General features: G+C 51.6%; 1 protein-coding gene across 9 annotated transcripts in view; it reads left to right on the forward strand.

Annotated features, from left to right (window-relative positions):
* PRKCZ (protein kinase C zeta) overlaps nucleotides 1-19772 on the forward strand; it is a 190389-nt gene extending 170617 nt beyond the window's left edge. For all 9 annotated transcript variants that reach the window (XM_029065045.2, XM_029065047.2, XM_029065053.2 and 6 more), the window contains 2 exons: nucleotides 15894-16009; nucleotides 17011-19772. In XM_029065045.2, the coding sequence (XP_028920878.1) occupies nucleotides 15894-16009; nucleotides 17011-17098 (204 nt within the window). In that variant the 3' untranslated portion in view covers nucleotides 17099-19772. The remainder of the gene's footprint in view (nucleotides 1-15893; nucleotides 16010-17010) is intronic.
* The last annotated feature ends 3068 nt before the right edge of the window (nucleotides 19773-22840 follow it).

The raw sequence follows: 22840 nt of genomic DNA on the forward strand, positions 1-22840 counted from the left end.
TTCTCTGGGCCTCCATGTGGGGGACTGTATGGGAGACTGTGAGTTCCACGTGGGACAGGGACTGTGTCTAACCTGATTAACTTGCATCTACCCAGTCCTTAGAACAGTGCTTGACACATAGTAAGCACTTAACAAATACCAAATCTTTTTTAAATTTTTTTTTAAACCAGGAGCAGGAGAGTGTCACTGTGTTCCGCTGGTTTTCCGGTTGCATTTAATCAGTGCTCTAAATGGCTAGAGCTGGGGCCCGGGAGTCATTTATCAAGCGCTTCCTCTGTGCAGAGCACTGAGCTGAGCGCTTGGGAAAGCACAAGACAACAGAGGAGTTATAGACCATCCCTGCCCATAAGGAGAAGCATTGTGGTCTAGTGGGTAGAGCATGTGCCTGGGAGGCAGATGGTTCTGGGTTCTAGTCCTCACTCTGCCACTTGTCTGCTGTGTGACCTTGGGCAAGTCGCTTCACTTCCCTGGGTCTCAGTTCCCTCATCTGTAAAATGGGGACTAAGGCCGAGCCCCACGTGGGATAGGGACTGTGTCCAACCCGTTTTGCTCATGTCTACTCCAGTGCTTGGGGCAGTGCCTGTCACTAAGTAAGCACTTAACAAATACCACAGCCAAAAAAATGTAAAAGAGTATGTATTGAACACCTACTGTATGCGGAGCATCGTACTAAGCATTTGGGAGAGAGTAAAATAAAGTTAGTAGGCACTTTCCCTTGCCTTTAAGAAACTTTTACAACCGGGGAGACACCTCACTAAAATAATTTACAAATGGGGGAAGCAGAAAAGGCGAGTGCTTAAATAAGGTGATGTGTACAGAAATGCTACATTGGTCGTGATTTCACAAGTGTGTAGTAGACCCCAAAGTGCTCCCAGTTGGTAGTGGGGTATGACCAAGGGAGAAGAGGAATGAATCAGGAGGGCTTCTTGGAGGAAATGTGATTTGAGAAGAACATTGAAGATGGGGAAGCTGGCAGATTTGAAAGGGAAGAGAAGACAGAGACAGGAGATTTGAGAATGAGAAGTAGAGAGTGAGTTACCTGGAGAGGAACAAAGAATGCAAGCCAGAGTGGAGTAGAAAGAGAGTGGATAAGTAGGAGGGGAAGAGCTGATTGAGAGCTCTAAAACCAGCGATCAGGAGTTAAGAAGCACCGTGACCTAGTGGAAAGAGCAGGGGCCTGGGAATCAGAGGACCTAGGTTCTAATCCCAGTGTGTGGGAAGTACAGAAGTGACATGATTGCTGTCCTCAGGGAGTTTCTACTCTAATGGGAGAAACATATAAAAGTATTTGTAGGAGTCTTCCCCAGTTAAACCCTCTCCCTCTCCTTTCTGTGTCACCTATGCATGTGCCCTTTAAGCATTTATATTCACCCGGCCCACAGCACTTCTGTACATAGCTGCAATTTATATTGATGTCTATCTTCACCTCTAGATTATAAGATCCTAAATGGGCAGGGAACATGTCTACCAACTCTGTTTTACTTACCCAAATGGTTAGTACAGTGCTCTGGACACAGTAAGCGCTCAATAAATAATTAAATGTACAATTGAATAGACAGATACAAGGGTGGATAAGGATAGGTAGAGTTGGCACTCAGAATTGATGGGTTTAAGTGGCTTTGGAAATTAATCGGGGAAGGATTGTTCGAAGGAAGGAGTAGTAATAATAATAATGTTGAATTGTGGTATTTGTTAAGCGCTTACTATGTGTCAGGCACCGTTCTAAGCGCTGGGGTGGATACAAGCAAATCAGGCCAGACACGGTCCCTGTCCCACATGGGGCTCACCGTCCTAAGCCCCATTTCACAGTTGAGGTAATTGAGGCCCAGAGAAGTGAAATGACTTGCCCAAGGTCACACAGCAGACAAGAGGCGGAGCCAGTGTGGCTCAGAGGATAGAGCACGGGCCTGGGAGTCAGAAGGACCTGTGGTCTAATCCCGGCTCTGCCACTCATCTACTGTGTGACCTTGGGCAAGTCACTTCACACCTCTGGGTTCCTTCATCTGTAAAATGGGGATTAAGAGTGTGAGCCCCTGTGGGACAGGGACTGTGTCCCACCTGATCGACTTGTATCTGCCCAAGTGCTTAGAACAGTGCTTGGCACATACGAAGTGCTTAACAAGTATCATTATTATTATTATTTTTAACATGCCACCAGGTCCAGAGAGCGACTGCGCTCATGCTTGGCCATGGGCCCCGGCCATCGCCATTGCCCACATTTTCCCCAACTCAGGTTCTCCCGGGACACGGCTCCCGCCCGCGCCGTGGGCGACCTGGCTCTGCTTGGTAAATTCAAACTCTTTCATAGTCAACATTGAAGCTCTGTGTGGCCCTTCTTTTGGCTCAGGATCACAAGAAGGGATTGTTTAATGAGGGAAAGCATTTTCTAACCCCAAAGGACTGAGCCAAGAAAGAGAGTCTGCCGCGAAACCATTTCAGAGTTCTTATCCTATTGTATTTGCCATTCCTGCAGCCGGTCCCAGCCTGGAGTTAGACCTGGGGTGGAAGAGATCTGAACCCAGGGCTTGATTCAGCCAAAGCCCACGCGGCATCTGATGTGTGTGAGGCTGGCAGCAGGCGGGCAGCTTTTAATCTGGGCCCTGCAGGGGGCCCCTGCAGGGGCTTGTCCTTCAGTGACTTTGAGGTTCAGCTGCTGTGCTAGATGCCAGATAGAACATGAGCCTGGGTTCTAATCCCGGCTCTGCAATTTGTCTACTGTATGACCTTGCGCAAGTCACTTCACTTCTCTGGGCCTCAGTTACCTCATGTGTCAAATGGAATTGAGACTGTGAGCCCCATGTGGGACAGGGACTGTGTCCAACCCGATTTGCTTGTATCCACCCCAGCGCTTAGCACCTAGAATGCACTTAACAAATACCATTATTATCATTATTATCATTTTGTGGCCGAGAAAAAGCAAATAGGAGCCTTCGAAGCATCACACCCTGGTGTCATGGGAAACGTAACCAATTTTGGGTTGGGGAAACCCGGGGTTACTCGTGGAGTGGGATGAAGTCCGGAAAGGCAGATCCAGGCATAAGACGAAAAGCGAATCTGTGACTAGTGTGGAGAGTGGCCACTGGTCTCGCGTAAGGGAATCCCCCTGGGTGGGAAGAACCGAATCCAGGCCATCCCATTTCCCTCTCGGTGTGCCTAGGAACACGCCCACTGTTTCAGTGTAGTGTAGAAGTGTAGAAGCAGCGTGGCGCAGTGGAAAGAGCACGGGCTTTGGAGTCAGGGCTCATGAGTTCGAATCCCAGCTCTGCCACTTGTCAGCTGTGTGACTGTGGGCAAGTCACTTAACTTCTCTGTGCCTCAGTTCCCTCATCTGTAAAATGGGGATTAAGACTGTGAGCCCCACGTGGGACAACCTGATTCCCCTGTGTTTACCCCAGCGCTTAGAACAGTGCTCGGCACATAGTAAGCGCTTAACAAATACCAACATTATTATTATTATTGTTTCAGAAGCAGCATGGCCTAGTGGATAAAGCACGGGCCTGGGAGTCAGAAGGACCCGGGTTCTCACCCCAGCTCTGCCGCTTGTCTGCCCTCTGACCTTAGACAAGTCACTTCACTTCTCTGGGCCTCTGTTCCCTCATCTGGAAAATGGGGGGTTAAGACTGGGAGCCCCATGGAGGACAGGGACTCTGTCCTACCTGATTAGCTTGTATCTTCCGCAGGGCCTCAGTACAGTGCCTGGAACCTAGTAAGCATTTAACAAATACCATTAAAAGAAAGAGAGAATCAGAAGGAGGCTACTACCGCAGTGTGGTGACGTACTCTCCGAGGCACATTTATTTGGCTTCGACTTCCCGAGGTTCTGGACTGTCCGTTCCCAGACAGTAGCTGACTCATTTTACTGCAGCTGTACAGAGGCCTGGGAAGGGTAGACAATTCATGCTCTGTCTCTCTTGGGCCTGAAAATGACCTAAAACCCCAAGCCACATGTCCTAATATCCAGCCTTGGAGGTTGAAGTGTTCTGAGGTTTTTAAGTAAAGTCTTCCTAGCAGAAGAAGTCTAAATTGTCCGAGGGACAGACAGTGGTGCTGGAGAAAAGCTTATTTTAGGCATGCGTTGGCACCTTATTCTGAGAGTGACAGCGACAGCTCAAAGCCCAGGATTTCATTTGCAAAGGGTCTTTCGGTAACCAAGTCCAGTTACCTTTCGTTCATCTGGTCTTTCGGTAACCAAGTCCAGTTACCTTTCGTTCATCTGTCCATTCGTTCGTTCACTCGTATTTACTGAGTGTTTATTATGTGCAAAGCACTTGTACTGAGCTCTTGGGGGAATACAATACAAGAGACACATTCCCTGCCCACAGCGAGCTCACATTTTAGTGGGGGAGACAGACATTAATATACATAAGTAAATCAATTACAGATGTAGATATAAATGTAGGGGGAGATGAATGAAAGGAGCAAGGCAGGGCGATGCAGAAGGGAGTGGGAAAAGAGGAGAGGAGGGCTTCGTCAAGGAAGGTTTTTTGGAGATGTGCCTTCTAACGACGTCCTATCCGTGCCCTCTTGGAGCTGACCCCGGGTGCCCAGGGGTGGGAAGAGAACAGACGAGGGAAGCTGGGTAGAAGCCTATCAGCAAGAAATCCAGCGATGGTGGAGTCTCCAGCCAAAAACCATAGTTGAGCCTCAGTCCCCTCCCTCAATCAATCAGTGATATTTACCAATCAGTTAGTGTTTATTGAGCGCTTACAGTGTGCAGAGCACTTAGTACAGTGCCTAATACTAAGCATATTTATTGACTGCTTATTGTGCACAAAGCACTATACAAAGCGCTTGGGAGACTACAGTACCACAGAGTTGGTAATAACTGTGGTATTAAGTGCTTAGTGAGTGCCAGACACTGTACTAAGCTTTGGGGTGGATTCAAGCAAATCAGGTTGGATGGAATCTCTTTCCCACATGGGGCTTATGGTCCCAATCTTCATTTTCCAGATGAGGGAACTGAGGCCCAGTGAAGTGACTTGATCAGGTTCACACAGCGGACAAGTGGCAGAGCCGGGATGAGAACCCAGATCCTTCTGACTGCTGAGCCTGGGCTCTCTCCACTAGGCTATGCTGCTTCTCTACCACAGTTTTCCCAGTTGAGTCCCTTACGGTGTACGCAGAGGCAGCGTGTGAGGGGAGTGGCTATTTGCAATCCTCTGGGGCCAGTGTGACTGCTGACCCTCTTTCAGTGCCGTCCTCGGGGCTTAGAATAGTGGCCGGCACGTAGTAAGCGCTTAACAAATACCGCTAAAAAAAAAAAATCCACAAACAGCCGACACGGTCGGGTCTTTCTCTGGATCCTCCTGCAATCACCCGAACTGGTGAATTAACTCCATATGCCAACTGGCTCTTTTTCTTACATTAAGAGGTGACCATCACTCTTAGCCGCCCAGGACACAGTTTAATAGCCAATAAAATATCGAACTGCAGGAAAGCAGATGCCTATCTCCAGTCACGTCACCAGCGAGAAAGTATTTACTAGAAATAGGTGGAATTGCAAACAGGGTGTGATAAACAGGTCCAGATGTGCACAGCCCGAAGAGGGAGTTTACAACCGGTTTGGTGTGTGAAAAGCAAGTGATTCTAACAAGGTGGTTCACTGGGAGGTCCTGCAGTATATTCTGAAGTGGAATTAGAACCGTAATGTGTTATTTCTCCGGGCTGTGATTTCATAGGAATGTGTTTTCCGGAGACCCGTTGGAAAAATAAAATAGAGCAACGGATAGATGTTTAATTGTTCTTGAAAAATGGGCAGGTCCCCCCTAGCCCCCATCAACTCCATCAAGGGGCGCCCCTTGGGGGTGAAATATTGGCTTTTTAGGTTGTAAAACTGGAAAGCTCTTGGGGGTGGGGGTGTCTCGGGGAGCAGACCTAGGGAGTGACGGTGGGGCCACCCAGCAGGGTGCAGAGAGGAAAGGCAAAACGGGAACCTGAGCCTGGACAGGGTACTGTTTCCTCCAGACCGGAAAACGTCCTTAATTCGGCCTCTTTCTCCGAAACCGCCTCCAGGGCGACCAAGTAACTCTGTCCCCCGCAGAGGGGAAATGGGCAATTGTGCCCCGGATTGGGAGCTTGGAACTTTCACCATTTCTTGGTCTTCAAAAGGCTGGAGGAGGCTTGTACTAGTCCGCCCAGTTGTGCTCAGAGAGGGCCCGAGAGACGGCTTCCTATCCAATGCAGGGAGCAGCCTGCTCCGGCAGGAAGTGGTGGGGAAATAGTGGCAAGTTCTGCTCAAATGGAGAAGACCTCGGAGCTCAATGGGAGCGGGGACTGTGTTCTTTAATAATAATTATGCTATCTGTTCAGCCTTTACTATGTGCCAGACACTGTTCTAAGCTCTGGGGTTGATACAAGATTATCAGGCTGGACACAGTCCCTGTCCCATACAGGGCTCATAGTCTTACTCCCCGTTTCACGGATGAGATGACTAAGGGCCAGAGAAATGAAGTGACTTGGCCAAGGTCACCCAGTCGACAACTGGCAGCGCTCGCATTAGTACCCATGACCTTCTGACTCCCGGGTCCGTGCTCTATGCACTAGGCTGTGCTGCTTTGTTGGGACAGTGTACTCTCCCAAGTATTTAGTACAGTGCTTTGCACACAGTAAGCACTCAATAAATCCAATCGAATGAATGAATGAATTAGAGCAATACGAGGGTGGCATTTCTCGGATTTGAAAGTATTTCCAGCCAGGGATAGAGGGCTCTCACCTTTTGTTAGGTCCTGGAAGGGCAGGCCCCGTAGTGGGAGTAGGGGAAGGAGGAAGGCAGAAGGAGGGTTGAGGGGAGGGAAGCCTGTCTCTTCCAGCTCTGAACTCAGCCAGTAGAATAATCAATCAATGATATTTATTGAGCACTTACTGTGTACACTCATGAAGATACCCACTCCACAGGCCTATGCTCCCACCAGAGGCAGCCCTCACCTCAGTGTGGCTCCCATATCCTTCCAAAATTGGAAGGGGAGAATTCTCCCCTTAAGTGCTCCTGCTCATCTCCCCTTTGCCTTTTTTTAAAATGGTATTCCTTAAGCACTCATTATCGGCCAGGCACCGTATTGAGTTCTGGGGTAGAGACAGGATAATCCAGTTAGACACAGTCCCTCTCCCACCTGGGGCTCACAGTCTTAATCCCCATTTTACAGACGAGGCAACTGAGGCCCACAGAAGTGACGTGACTTGCCCAAGGCCACGCAGCTGGCGGTGCCGGGATTAGAACTGACTCCCTGGCCCGGGCTCTATCCACTAGGCCACGCTGCTTCTCACCCTCTACTCTGAGGCTGGCATGGTCTGGAGGAGGATGCTTTGCTCAGCGCTTGCACCTCTTGCTGATTTAATTCGAATCCCCTGCAGGTGCGTCTCTACACTCAGGAGCCTGCCCGTTTGTGCAGCTGGTGATGGGGTGCTGATGATGCAGGGGAGCAGTGTTGCCTCGTGGATAGAGCAAGGGCCTGGAAGTCAGAAGGAGCTGGGTTCTAATCTCAGATTCACCACTGGTCTTCTCCCTGACCTTGGGCAAATCACTTCACTTCTCTGTGCCTCAGCAATCTCACCTGTAAAATGAGATTAAGACTGTGAGCCTCATGTGGAACAGGGACTGTGTCCAACCCTATTTGCTTGTATCCACGCCAGCGCTTAGTACAGTGCCTGGCACATAGTAAGCACTTAACAAGTACCATCATTATTATAATTATTGTTATTAGGTGGTAGCACCTCAGAATCCTTGGCTCCCGCCTCCCTGGCGAGCCACCAGTCTGGTATGACTTCCTGCTGACAGTGACGTGGGCAGGAAGAGGGAGGGCCCGTGTGAAGGAAAGTCTTCAGAGAGGTGCCTCGGCGGCTCCAGGCACCCCAAGTCCTCTGCGCCAAGGTACCATTTGTGGTCTTCCTGCCTCCGAAGGAGAGGTCCAGGCGGGGCTCCGCTCACTCGATCCATCAATTGTATTTATCGAGCGCCTACTGTGTGCAGAGCACTGTACTGAGTGCTTGGGAGAGTACATCACAACACCATAACCGACCCAGTCCCCGCCCACGGCGAGCTCGGCAACAGAGTCCACGCGGATGTGTCCTCAGAAGCGGCAGCTCGAGCCCGTCCCTCGGCGGGGTGAGGAGGAGAGAGACGTTTGGGAGTGATCTGCCTCGAGGACCCCCGCTCTGATGGGTCAGTGGAGAGGCAGGGAGGAGCCAGACGGGTTCGGCAGAGGAGAGGAGATTTTTGATGTTCACTTCCATTCTGAGAATCGGAGAAATGGTGACATCCAGTGGTCAGCCTGGTTAGCCTGGGTCAGGCTCTCAAGGCCAGCAGCTGCCCAAGCTTGGAATGATTGGGGAGGCACCGGGCAAGGGGAGGGGGTTGTCTTCAATACTCTGCTCCCTGAGTTCAGAGCAATGTTGCCCAGTGGAAAGAGCCTGGGCCTGGGAGTCAGAGGACCTGGGTTCTGATCCCCGGCTCCGCCACACGTGTGCCTTGTGACCTTGGGTAAGTTACTTTAATAATAATAATTATAATAATTATGGTACTTGTTAAGTGCTTACTATGTGCTAAGCACGGTTCTGAGCGCTGGGATAGATACAAGTTAAGCAGGTCGGACACAGTCCCTGTCCCACATGGGGCTCGTGGTCTTTACCCCCATTTTACAGCTAGGCGACTGAGGCCCAGAAGAGTGAGGTGACCTGCCCCAGGTCACACAGCAGACATGTGGCGGAGCTGAGATCACAACCCAGGTCCTTCTGGCTTCCAGACCTGTGCTCTATCCACTCCGCCACTCTGCTTTGCTTCTCTGGACCTCAGTTTCCTCATCTGAAAGACTGTGAGCCCTGCATCCAACCCGATTAGCGTGTATCTACCCCGGCACTTAGTACATTGCCTGGCATATAGTAAACACTTAAATACTGTCAAAAAATAAAGCTCTGGAGGGGACAGTCCCCCTCCCTGCCCTCCTCTCTTACCAAGGATCCTGCCCTCCCAGACCAGGCTAGTGAGGATGGGGCGGTGGCTAGTGGCAAGCTGAGGGATTGGGGCACAAGGGATCGTGTTCTGTCAGGCAGCAGGAAGGTTCCAAGCCCCCAGAAGCCCCTGGATTTGGTGGGTTTGCGGAGACGGGACTCTGGGGAAGCACAGCAAGACCAGGTGTCTGCATCTCTGTGCTTTCAGTCGGGGAAGCGGCATGGCCTCGGAGCAGTTCTTGGATTTTCCATGAAGATTTCCTCTGTGGTTTTGGAAACTTCTGAGCCACTTAAGTGGGTTTTTAACGCTGATTTAATGTCAACTATTTAAAAGCCCCCCGTGGCCACTGTTTTGCTCAGAATGCCTTTCTTTCTCGTGGTTAGATTTCACTTCCCCATAAGCAAGAAGTGAGTTTGGGGTCATGTTGTTACCAGTGAGGTGCACAGGTCAGGGAATGGGGCGTGCCCCAAGCTGCTGAGCACTCGAGCTTTTTCCCGATCGCCTCCCACCACAGCCCCGCCTGCACACTCAACTCCTCCAAGGCCAACCTGCTCGCCATACCTCTGTCTCGCCGCCGAACTCTGGCCCACGTCCTCCCTCTGCCCTGCAACACCCTCCCCTTTCATATCCGACAGACCAGTGCTCATCCCATCTTCAAAGCTTTTCGAAAATCACACCCCCCAGAGACCTTTCCCAAGCAGCCCCTCGTTTCTCCAACTATTCACCCTCCCCGCCTGCGTCACCTGTGTACTTTGATCCATAGAGCACTTAGAGCACTCTGTACTCATCCCATTTCCACAGCACTTACATCAATATCCACTTCCCCAATTTATTTTAATGTCTGTCTCCTCTAGATCTTAAGCTCCTTGAGGCCAGGAATCGTGTCTGCTGACTCCATTGCATTGCACTCTCCCAAGCACTTAGTTCAGGGCTCTACGCGCAGTATGCACTCAATAAATACCGTCGATTGATTTGCGGATTCACTCCTGGAGAATAGAGATCGATGTGGTCAGTCAGTTAACATTCATTTCCCCTGGTGAAAAGTCCCATCGAGCCTTGCTTAGATGAGTGGAAGTTCAGTCTTCCCTGGGAACCTCGGAAATCGATTGCTCTTTCAAGCGTGAGCCTAGAGAAAACTTGCCAACAAGCAGGAAAAAGCTCTTAACGAGTCAGGTTCCCGACCTTCCCCATCCCCGACTTGCTCTCTTCCTTCTTTCCATCCTCCCCAGGAGGGACCGAGGAGATTGAGTTTACAGAACACAGTGCAAGTCACCTCACCTTAGGGCACATAAAAGAATTGGAGAAGATACAGAGACTCTATTTTTATTGCCATTGTTCTTGTCTGCCTGTCTCCCCCGATTAGACCGTAAGCCCGTCAAACGGCAGGGACTGTCCCTATCTGTTGCCGACTTGTTCATTCCAAGCGCTTAGTACAATGCTCTGCACACAGTAAGCGCTCAATACTGTTGAATGAATGAATGAAAGAAGGCCAACTGAGATGGTGGGTGGGCTGGTGACTTTATATATGTATATATATATGTAGTATTTATTATAGTACTTCCTATGTGTTAGGCACTGTACTGAGTCCTGGGGGAGTTACAAGATAATCGGGTGGGACACAGTCCATGTCCCACATGAGGCTCACAGTCTTTATTCCCATATTACAGAGGAGGTAACTGAGGCACAGAGCTGAAGTGATTTACTCCAAGTCACACAGTAGACAAGGGGCAGAGCCAGGATTAGAATTTAGGTCCTTCTGACTCCCAGACCTGTGCTTTTTCCACTGGGCCATGCTGCTTTCAGGAGAAATTATCTTCTTTCAGTATTATATTTTTTTAATGGTATTTGTTAAGCGCTTACTGTGTACCAGACACTGTTCTGGGGTAGATACAAGTTAATCAATTCCTACATGGGGCTCAGAGTTTTAATCCCCATCCTTGAGTTGAGGAAACCTGAGGCCCAGAGAAGCAAAGTGACTTGCCCGAGGTCACCCAGCAGACAAGTGACGGGGTTGGGATTAGAACCCATCTCCTTCTAACTCTCAGGCCCATGCACTCTCCATAAGGCCACACTACTTCTCTCTTCTCTCCTGGGAAATTGAATCAGTTAATCAAATGTATTGTTTAACACTTAGTACAGTGCTCCACACACAGTAAGCGCTCAATAAATACAATTGATGGGTGGATTGTACTCTCCCAGGTGCTTAGCCCAATGTTCCGCACAGAGTCAGCCCTCAATAAATACCGTTGATCAATTGACTGATGGATGGAACGGTTTTTATTGCAGCGTGGTGCAGTGGAAAGAGCACGGGCTTTGGAGTCAGGGCTCATGAGTTCGAATCCCAGCTCTGCCACTTGTCAGCTGTGTGACTGTGGGCAAGTCACTTAACTTCTCTGTGCCTCAGTTCCCTCATCTGTAAAATGGGGATTAAGACTGTGAGCCCCATGTGGGACAGCCTGATTCCCCTGTGTTTACCCCAGCGCTTAGAACAATGCTCTGCACATAGTAAGCGCTTAACAAATACCAACATTAAATTAAATTTTTATTGAGCACCTACTGTGCAGGCTGCGAGGTGACAAAGCTTAGCAAATCCTGAAGGGGCTGAGCAGGAGCTAACACGGGATTGCCGTTGACCAGATGCCACATCACCCGAGTGAGGAGCCCTGATTAGAGCTGAAAGGTGGCCAGGTCACCTGAAACCAGAGCTGGGAAAGCCCAGGGGAAATCATACAGGCTACACAGGGGCTGGGATGGATGCGTGTATGAAAGGGGAAGTTAGAGGTCTGGAAGAGTCCATTCCTGACTCTGAAGGGAGATCTCCGGGTGGGCACAACCAGCACACGGTTCTTCTGGAATTTTGGTGCCCCAGTCAAGGATGGCACAGTGGCCGGGATGGATCAAGGGACTGAGCTGGCAATGGACAGATGGGATTGATAATAATAATAGTAATGGTATTTGTGAAGCGCTTACTATGTTTCAAGCACTGTTCTAAACGCTGGGGTAGATACAGGCTAATCAGGTTGGGCACAGTCCCTGTCCCACATGGGGCTCACAGTCTTAATCCCCATTTTATGGAGGAGGTAACTGAGGACCGGAGAATTTCAGTGACTTGCTCATGGTCACACAGTGGGCCAGGGACAGTTGAAAAGATGTTCTCAGATAATCAGCCTTGTTACTCTTCCCAGAGCATAATGTCAAGGCCCCAGGGGTTGCTGATATGAGACAAGTCCAGAAAAGGCTGGGAACTGAGAGCTCCCCGCTTTTTGTTTGGCTATTTCGAGTACCCCTACTGGACCGTGATTTTTTTTTTTAATATGGCATCGGTGAAGCACTTACCATGTGTCAAGCACTGTCCTAAACGCTGAGGCAGATACAAGACAATCAGTTCGGATGCAGTCCCAGTCCCACCTAGGGCTCACGGTCTAAGTCAGGCAGAGGAGGATTTAATCCCCACTTTACAGATGAGATAACTGAGGCACAGAGAAGTTAAATGACATGCCCGAGAACACACTGCAGACAAAGGGCAGAGCCGGGATTAGAACCCAAGACTTCCCGATCCCAGAGCTGTGCTCTTTCCACTAGGCCATGCTGCTTCTCAATTGGTGACTGCTTCACGACGATCTTTCTTCAGACCTCATTCACCCTGACTAATTTAGGGTTTCCATTTCTACAGCCCAAGTTAATTTAAACAGGATAGGGAGAATCTGCTTAATGTAAATTTTCTCATCTCTTAGGATAGAGTATTCTCTGTACACTTGTGGCTCTGGGAACACCAAGAGTCTGATCACCATCAGTGGTATTTATTGAGCGCTTACTGTGTGCAGAGCGCTGGTACTAAGCATTTGGGAGAGTCCAATACAACAGAGTTGGTAGGCACGTTCCCTGCCCTGCCCACAGTGAGTTTGCCAACTAGATTTGGGAAGCAGAGCCCTGGAATGAAGACTGCTCTTGGTGGGATCTTTCCTGAGGCGTGTTGGACAGAGCTCTGTCTGCAAAAGAAACTCTAGGTTTGACTCCGATACCTTGCTTCCTCAAGAAGGCAGTTTTGAATTTGGGTTAGAGAAAGGAAAATTGGGATAGCTCTAAGGCTTAGGGGCTTTTTTTGTTAGTTTTTTTTGTGGCATTTGATAAGCTCTTACTATGTGCCAGGCACTGTTCCAAGCCCTGGAGTAGATGTTGGTGATGATAACTATGGTATTTATTAAGCGCTTACTTTGTGCCAGGCATTGTTCTAAGCACTGGGGTAGATACAAGCTGATCAGATTGGACGCTGCCCCTGTCCCATGAGGGCCTCACAGTCTTACCCCCAGTTTACAGATGAGGAAACCGAAGTCCAGAGAAGTAAAGCGACTTGCCCAAGGTCACGCACAGCAGACTAGTGGTGGAGGCGGAATTAGAACCCAGGTCCTTCTGACTCCCAGGCTTGTGTTCTATCTTCTAGGCCCTGCTGCTCAGTGTACAGAAATGGTAGGACATTTCGGAAGCCGTCGGCAGCTCTCTGGGGTATCTTTCGGTCAGATGGTCAGCAAGCGTTGTCAGCTGAGGGAGGAGAGGTGGCTGCAGAGGAAAGAGCAGCTGTGGACAAAACCGTGGTGGGGGAAATTGGCTCCCGTAGACAGTTGTCGTTCATCTGTACTGGTGGTATCAAGTCCCTCATTTCATACCCTCCTTCCTACCCCCTGCCTGCCGGAAAGACGACAGACATCAATAAGCCTCCAGCCAGAGATTGGTCACGGGAATGCGGAAAGAGATCGCCGAAAATGGCTCCGAGCCCCCCCCTCTGGAGGGCTCCTGACCCACCTGCCGGCTGAGCCGCCTTAACTTGCATCGAAACCTCTTTGCTTCGAGGTTGGGTTTTATCTGAGGCTTATGGCGTCATTCCGGTTGGAAGACGCCGATTCCGAAGCTAAAGGAAGGACTCTGAATTCCCGTTTAAATGACCGTCATCGTTTCAAGTATATCTGGGTTTTTGTTCTTGAGCTCCTCCTGCCCGACAAGGAAGCCCGGGCCACCTTTTTGTGAACTCTAAAGCCACGTCGACGTCTTGAGGGTAGAACGGAGGAATGGGAAGAGGCTTGGCGGGGACTCTCAGAACCGGGGCCCAGGAGCCTCGCTCTCAGCTCCTTGGGGGCAGGGAACGGGTCTACCAACTCTGTTGCTCTATGCTCTCCCCAGTGCCTAGTACAGTATGGTATAGCATAGTGGGTAGAGCACGGGTCTGGGAGTCAGAAGGTCATGGGTTCTAATCCCTGCTCCGCCACTTGTCTGCTATGTGCCCTTGGGCAAGTCACTTTACTTCTCTGGGCCTCAGTTACCTCATCTGTAAAATGGAGATTGAGACTGTGAGCCCCACGTGGGACAGGGACTGTGTCCAACCTGATTTGCTTGTATCTACCCCAGTGCTTAGTACAGTGCCCGGCACCTAGTAAGTGCTTAACAAATACTATTATTATTATTACAGTAAGCACTCAATAAACACCGACAGCTTGATTCCTGCACCCAGCCCCAGTTGCCCGAAGAATGTATCTCTCAACTCTGTAATATTGTTATATTGTACTCACCCAAACGCCTAGTACAGTACTCTACACAGCATGGCGTACTGGATAGAGCACTGGCCTGGGAGTCAGAAGGTGTTGGGCTCTAATCCTGGCCCCACCACTTGTCTGCTGGGTGACCTTGGGCATTTCACTTCACTTCCCTGGGCCTCAGTTATCTCATCTGTAAAATGGGGATTGAGAGTGCGGGCCCCATATGGGACAGGGAATGTGTCCAACCTGATTTGCTTGTATCCACCCCAGTGCTCAATAATAATACTGGTATTTGTTAAGCGCTTACTATGTGCCGTGCCAAGCACTGTTCTAATTCTAGATACAAGGTTATCAGGTTGTCCCATGTGGGGCTCAGTCTTAGTCCCTGTTTTAAAGATGAGGTAACTGAGTCACAGAGAAGTGAAGTGATTTGCCCAAAGTCACCCAGTTGACAAGTGGCGGAGCCGGGATTAGAACCCACGACCTCCGACTCCCAAACAGGAGGTCTTTCACTGAGCTGTGCTGCTTCACTTACTAAGCGCTTAACGGATACCCTAATTGCCATCGTTAAGTCCTCAGTAAATATGATTGATCGATTTGCGCGGGGAGAGCCAGACCCGACAGGCACTACTTACCAGCTAAGAACTCCTTGTGGCGTGGTTGGCTAAATAAGGTCCCCAAATACTCTGCGGCTGCTGGATTCCACAGAAACTCACAGGGTCGAGCTCACTATCGACTCGGGCAAGCTGCCTGCCTGCCTTTCTCCGGCCATCCTGTGGGCCCCGATGGCCGGGAATACTCCATCTTATGCCGAACCGGAGCAGGCTGGACTGGGGCTGCAGGTTTCAGCTGTGCCCGGGTGCCTGGCTGGCGTTTTAGCTTTGGGTTTCCTCCACTGGATGCGACATTGTGATGATTTTGCCACCCTATTAATTTCAGGGCGCACCAGCTGGCTTGTTTGTCATTTGGTAGGGAAGCAGTGTGGCCTGGGACTCAGCAGACCTGGGTTCTAATCCTGGCTACGCCACTAACCGCCGTGTGACCTCGGGCAGGTCATTTCACTTCTCGGAACCTCAGTTCCCCCATCTGCAAAATGGGGATTCCAAGACCCGTCATCTCTCCACTTGGACTGTGAGCCCCAGATGGGCGATAGAGTACCTGCCCTTGCACTTAGGACGGTGCTTGGCACACAGTAAGTACTTAGGTACCGCAGTGAACATTCTTTGAGGGGACACCTCTCCAATCCTCCAGTGGAGTGTTTTTCCCACCTAGGAACACGCGTCCTAGGGTGTAAGGCCTGTAAGACAGCCGGATCGGCTGCTGGCCGGCGCCCGGAGCCCCGGGCTCCTAGACGGCGCAAGACCCCTGTGGGTTTGAGACGACCAGCCCCCTGACTCGGCTCTGCTCGCTCTCTCCGTCAGCTGGAGAAGAAGCAGGCCCTCCCTCCGTTCCAGCCGCAGATCACCGAGGACTACGGTCTGGATAACTTCGATACCCAGTTCACCAGCGAACCCGTGCAGCTAACCCCCGACGACGAGTAAGTCCTCGGGGCCGGGAGCCGAGGCTGGCTGAGGCTGGCTGGCTGGGTCAGGGTCGGGCCCGGAAGCAGAGGGTGGGTGAGGGGCGGGGGCGGAAGAGGGTGTTGCGGGGGAGGCGCGGGCGGGCCCAGAAGCAGAAGGTGGCTGAGCAAGGTCAGGACCAGGACGGGGCAGAGGATGGCTGAACGGGGGAGGGGTCGGGGGTCGAGGTCAGAGGGTAGCCCACGCGGAGGGTCAAGCCGTAGCATTCAGAGGCCCGTCTGGCTGAATTTGGGCACGGGGACGTCCTCCCTCTGGCCTGGTACACCCTGCCCTCTCTCCTCACCTCCGACGATTACAGTGACTCTTCCTGCTTTCGAAACTTAATCGAAGGCACATCTCCTCCAAGAGCCTTTCCCTGTCCATGCCCCCCTTTCCTCTTCTCCCGCTCCCTTCAGCATCACCCTGACTCGCTCCCTTTATTCATCCCCCATCCCGGCCCCACAGCACTTCTCTCCATATCTGTCATTTATTTCTACAGTGCCTGCCTCCCCCTCTAGATTATCAGCGCTTAGAACAGTGCTCGGCACATAGTAAGCGCTTAACAAATACCATCATCATTATTATAAGCTAGTCGTGGGCAGGGAATATGTCCGTTTGTTGTTATAGTGTACTCTTCCAGGCACTTAGTACGGTGCTCTGCACACAGTAAGCGCTCAGTAAATGCGACTGAATGAATGACGTGCTCAGTGTTAACAGGCAGCAAAGACAGGACTTGTGTGAAAATCCCCGTGAACGCTCTCCCCGCCTCCCGCCGACCTGGGCCCTCCCCGCTCTTTAGCTGCCCTGACTCTGCCGTGAATCAGGTCGACCCTACCTCTCTCCCCGAAAGGGAGGTCCGCGTTCACAAAAAGGGAGCAATGAGACGTCCCGAAGACCTGAGCTCCTGCGCACGTGGCACTGCCGCGTCGGAAAAGGAGACCGGGGCAGTGATCGCTCTCTTCTCCCTCTTCTCCTCCAGGGATGTCATCAAAAGAATAGACCAGTCAGAGTTCGAAGGGTTTGAATACATCAATCCGTCATTGCTTTCCACGGAGGAGTCGGTATGAAGAGGCGACGTCTCCCATGTGGACAGATAATGTGAATGAACTTTTTAAATTTACCCTTAACTACAGTATATGCATGCGAGGCTGGGGAACTGTCAGGCCGGGACGGAGATCAATGATTTAAAAAACAAAACGAAACAAACAAAAAAAAACAATTGCTGCTGAAAATCAAAGAGAAGAGATTCTGGTGGGCGTCTTCCTCTGCGTCGCGTGGTTTTTGACAGAGCTCGGGCCCCGGACGTGACCGGCTTCGTTACCGAAGGGATCCGCGTATCGTGCCTGCTTCACGGAGGATCGGCCGGGCGTCGCATCCCGGTAAAGAGAGGCCGCTCCCACGCCGGCGGACTTGCACACTTTCTACCGCATCCTGGGGGCGGCGACCTCTCCCCCGCCGCCCCGGCTCCCCGATCGAAGAATATGAAAGTGTAAAATCCTGAAGAATAAAACGTTACAGTGGTGTTGAAGCTGATTTTTGATGCCTTTTTTCACAAGTGGCACCTGTCTGTCGTCTCAGATACGATGTGTAAATCAAAGAGGAGTTGTGTTTTATTAGCTATCGCCACAGAAGTTTGGGTACAGAAGTTTAAGTGCCTAAATGGATAAACTGCAACGAAGAATTTTTACAAATTCGGAACACTTTCTAAGCCCCGGTAAGTTCTTGTTAATATTTAACACGTATTTTCATACGGAGCACGCAATGAGTGGCTGCAGTCTAATGCTTCGAACACGTCGTTACCAAATTGCAAGGAGGCACGGAGGAGCGGTGCTGGCTTTTAATTTGAAAATCACTCTGATCACGGAAGGAAAATTGGGCTCTTTAGATTTGAAAATGGTGTTCCCCCAAAGCATCGCCAGACCAAAAACTCTTTTAGAAATGACCAAATTTGCACACAAAATAAATTTCTGGAAGATGCTTAAGCAGTGCCTACGTGATGTCTTGTGTCCTGTATTAGATTGTTGGGAGAAATTGTTTTCCGGTAACACGTTCTTCAGAATTAGGAAATAGGAAAAAACAAAACCGTGTTAACCGATCTTCGCCTTAAAAATTTAAACTAGCAACATCCTCAAACGTACGTAGTCCGTTTTCCCGATAAAGCACACCTCCTGCTTCGAATAATCCGTCGACCTCGACGGCGAGCGTACGTCCCGGGATGGTTATCCCGCTGTCGGAAAGCCGAGCTCTTCGGGTTTCCTGGTTCGGCTGCTAGTGCTCGGAGGAGAAACATCCCCCCCAGGTAGATCGGAGCCGACGGGTGGCAGCTGGCCCGTTGGATCCCGTCTCTTTTGGAAACCAAAAATACGAAGGAAAGGGGAGGGAGGGGACGGGGCAGCCGGTGGTCTGCCGTGACGGCCGAACGTCCGGCCCTGCCTCTGAGGGCTGACGCGGCCCAGGGTACGCAGCCGTGTTGCCCCTGTTCGTGTCCCGTCCCGTCCCCCCGCCGCAGGGGGATGTCTGAGAGGCCGGGGAGAGGGATGGGAAGGCTTCTGACGGGACTTTGGTTTCACCACGTCGTGTGGCTTGTGATTGTGGTTGAAAGCGGAGGTGGGAAGATCGAACGGAAACCTCGTGCCGTGACCCCGGGCCAGACCGGGCGTCCACGGGTACCGGACGAAGCGCGGCTTTTTCTCCCGCTCTCTCTCCACGAACACGCGGGTTTCTCAGGGTCCCGCACGGCCGTACGTCCGTGCCGGGGGGTGCTAGGGTGAGACGGCCAAAACGTGGTTGGAGGTCCACCCTTAACCACTGGCTCCCGCGCTCCCCTCCGTGCCCCGGCGGGGGTCCCGTTCGGCCCTGCCGGACGGTCGTGACCTCCGTGACCCGCCACCGCCCCCCGGTGAGTCCGCGTTGCTCGGAGGCGGGGTGTCTCCTAGTGAGAAATGTGGCTTTTAACCAGCACCGCCTCCCTCGCCCCGAGACCCTCGCCCTCCTCCCCTCCAAAGGGAAGCGGGGGCCTGAGCCGCGGAGCCGCCTACGGGTGGCACCGACCACCCCCGAGCCTTCCGGCTTCTCGTGGGGCTACTGTTGACGGGGCCTGAGCCCTCCCTCCCTGGCCACCCCCCGCCGCCCCCAGAGTAACCAGGGCGGGGACCCTCCCTCACGGAGATCCCGGCGGTTTGGACGGAGAGACAGGCTCTCCCCCGCCCCTCCCCACCCCCCGCGACGCGCCGGACCGTTTCGTTGCAGGCGGTAGGATCGGAGCGACCCGTTGGCCCCGGGCCGGACCGACGCCCTCGATCGATCACACTTTAAGGCATTTACACTATTGCTGTTGCCAAATCGTTTGCTGGTTCCAAGTTGGGTTGCTCGTGCGCAAGTGTATATGAATCATGTTCTGTTTCTGATGAAAGGGAGATTTTTTTATATAAAAGTACTTGTTTTATAAACGAAAGCAAATGAAGGATGTTAATTGTGTGGTTTGGAAAAAAAAAACCTAATATATTGCAAATGGATCCCGTAATGATATATAGTTGTCTTATTTGAAATAGTAAATGAAAACTCTAGCTAATTTAATGATTGTAAAACAGTAAATATGTTCTTGTAGTTTTGTATAATTAATTAGTTGAGATCTTTGCTGACCAGTTTTAATTGTGCAGAAGACGGTATACTAATCCATAACAGCTGAGATCATTTATATTCTTGCACACATCTATTAAAAACTTTAATGAAAAAGCTGAATGGATTGATTTTTTTTTTTATTAAAAGACCGAAAGATTTCCCCACAAGAGTTTTTTAGGTCATTGGAAAGGATAAGATACGGTATCTTGCTGTGTTTTGATCTTGTACTTCTCTAGTGCGATTCTGTTCCATCTGATGCCAAACCAGAGTGCCAAAGGGCCCCCGGTGGGATGCGCAGGGGGAGGAAGCTTCATCCCAATATGTCATCTTCACCTGTGTCGCCTGTGTCCAGAGGTCTCTTGGTTACAGTGAGCCACTTTCTAGGGGTCCAGGAGGGTGAGGCAGTTTTAGGAACCAGAGTGAAATGTATCCACCCCAAAGTCTTGGAAGGAACAAACCAAAACTGGCACAGTGAAAAATCAATCAAATCAATCAATGGTTTGTAATGAGTGCCTACTGTATGCAGAGCACTGGAGTGAGCATTTAATAATAATAATAATAGTAATAACGATGGTATTCGTTAAGCGCTTACTATGTGCCAAGCACTGTTCGAAATGCTGGGGGAGATACAAGGTAATCAGGTTGTCCCATGTGGGGCTCAGAGTCTTAATCCCCCTTTTACAGATTAAGTAACTGAGGCAGAAAGAACTAAAGTGGCTTGCCCGAAGTCATGCAGCTGACAGGTGGCGGAGCTGGGATTAGAACCCACAACCTCTGACTCCCAAACCCGGGCTCTTTCCACTAAGCTATGCTGCTTCCCTTTGAGAGTACACAGGTGGTAGGCACAATCCCTGCCCTCTGTCTGGGGGGGCGGGACCAGGAACTGTTCAGCACCGTGTCTGTTGCCTAATTTGGTGAAATCGACCCCTGTCCTATATGTGACCAGGATGGGGGGGGGGGGGGGAGACATTCTTGTGCCACCATCAGCCACCTCTATCATTTAGGGTCCAAGCTAAGGTGCCAGGGGCAACCCGGAGCCTCCGTTTCACAGAATGACTTGATGGATCAATCGGACAATGATGTTTATTAAGTGCTTAGTGTGTGCAGAGTACCGTATTAAGCACTCGCGAGAGAGCTCGATACAACAGAACTGATAGACGTGTTCCCCGACCCCAAGGAGCTTACAGTCTTGAGCTGAGGAGATGATCATTCCTCTTCATTTACTCAAATACAGTGGCTTGAAAAATAAAACCTGTAAGCACCTGCAGTTAAAGAGGAACGCTTTGGAGTATCTGTGAGGTGAAGGCCTTTCCCTCCTCTTGAGGGTCCGGATCCTAAGGAGAATCAGGGGTAGAAAGGAAATGTCGATTCCCAGTCTCCTAGTAGTGATTTGAGGGGTGGGGCTGGAGTTTAGGAGTTCCTTCTAGGCATTTCTCCTCAGAAGAAAACACCATATAATGAAGACGGCCCGTGCCTAAGCCTCGATCGCCTTCCTTCCGTTTACGCGCGAGCCTCCCGTTGGACTTCTCTTCTAGCCCTTTTACCCCCCATTAAGGTCCCGCCGTACCGTATGCATGTCCGAGCCCATCAGAGATGGGAAACATCCCAGCGGGCTGCCCTCCGTATGGGCTGGCTGGCCCGCTCGTTCGGGGTTGGGGAAATGATTTAGACAGAGCCACCCTTTCCTGTGATTTTACGGGGTTGGCTGAGGGGTGGGAAACGGCCATCGATTCACTTTGGGTTTCTGGCTGCTCAGAGGCCAGAGGGGATTCGCGTGCGGCTCCTTAGCAGACTGAGGCCGGAGGGGTTTCCGGCAGGCTTCCCGACCGCGAGGGCTGAGAGACGGCGGAGTTGCGTTACCCCCGGGAAGGAGGGGAACCCCCTAACGCCCCTCCCGGGGAAGCTCGTACAAACGGAAGCGGCAGCGCTCCTGCCTTCCGGTCAAGCCTGAAGGCCGAGACCGTAGAGGGCCGGAGCGGAACTTTTTCCCGGCCTCATACTGTGGAATTCCACCATTCTTTGAGAGGGGATGGGGTGGGGGAGGGGCACGGCCACTCCCTCTGTAATGGGTCGGTCCCCCACCCATGCCTGTCCCCCTTCTCCAATCCCCTCCCCCTCAAATCCCGCCCAGTTCCTCTACTTTTCTCAAAGGGTGCACTGGGATCACTTGTCTGCTTCATGATCTTGGGCAAATCACTTCACTTCTCTGTGCCTCAGTTACTTCATTTGTAAAACGGGGATTGAGACCGTGAGCCCCATGTGGGACGGGGACTGTGTCTGACCCGACTTGCTTGTGTCCACCCCACTGCTTAGTACGGTGGCTGGCACACTGTGAGCGCTTAACAAATACTATTGTTATTATTATCATCTCAGGTAACCATCCAAATGTCCCACAGGCCGGAGGGCCTGGCTGGGGCTCCCCCGGTCTCTGTGTAGACAGCGGCTGCCGGAAGAAGTCTGGAAACTGGGTAGGGGGTGGAGGGGCGGGCCAGCGCCCCAGGGGCTGTCGGGCCGGAGTGGGAGCCTGGGATGCCAGCGGCCACACCCACGGTGCCGGGGGTTTACTGGTTCGGCCCAGCTCGAGCAAGGCACAGGGCTTCCTGGGCTCCGGCTTCCAGGCCCACACCAGCCTCTGGCCTGGAGATCGATCAGAGCAGCGGGGCCTACCGGCCCTAGTCCTACAGCCATTCATTCACTCATTCATTCAGTCGTGCTTATTGAGTGCTCACTGTGTACACAGCACTGGCCTAAGCGCTTGGGAGAGTACAATACAACAACAAACAGGTACATTGCCTGTCCACAGCGAGCTTAGTCTCCAGGCCCCCTGGCTGCTCCCCCCGCGCCCGGGACGATGCGGTCAGGCACCTTCCCTGGCACCACAAGGATGGGTGCAGCAGCAGGGATGGCCCCCGCTGAGCCATCCCCACTCCCTCGCTCAATGGCTCCGTGCCCGGCGGGCTGCACCGGGCCGGGTACAACCTGGGATCCCAGAACAAGATCTCGTGGGGCTTCCGCCCTGCTCCACCTGCACCCACCGGGGCTGGGTGTGTGCCTGTCTGAACCCAGGCCTCAGACATTGGGACCGGCCAAGAGGACGATGACCACGAGGAGGAGGAGGACGAGGAGGAGGGAGAGATCAGAGTAGCCAACCCTTGGCTTTGGTGGGAAAAAAACACCCCCAACTGCAG

The sequence above is a fragment of the Ornithorhynchus anatinus genome, chromosome 5, assembly GCF_004115215.2.
Source record: "Ornithorhynchus anatinus isolate Pmale09 chromosome 5, mOrnAna1.pri.v4, whole genome shotgun sequence".
Classification (NCBI taxonomy): Eukaryota; Metazoa; Chordata; class Mammalia; order Monotremata; family Ornithorhynchidae; genus Ornithorhynchus; species Ornithorhynchus anatinus.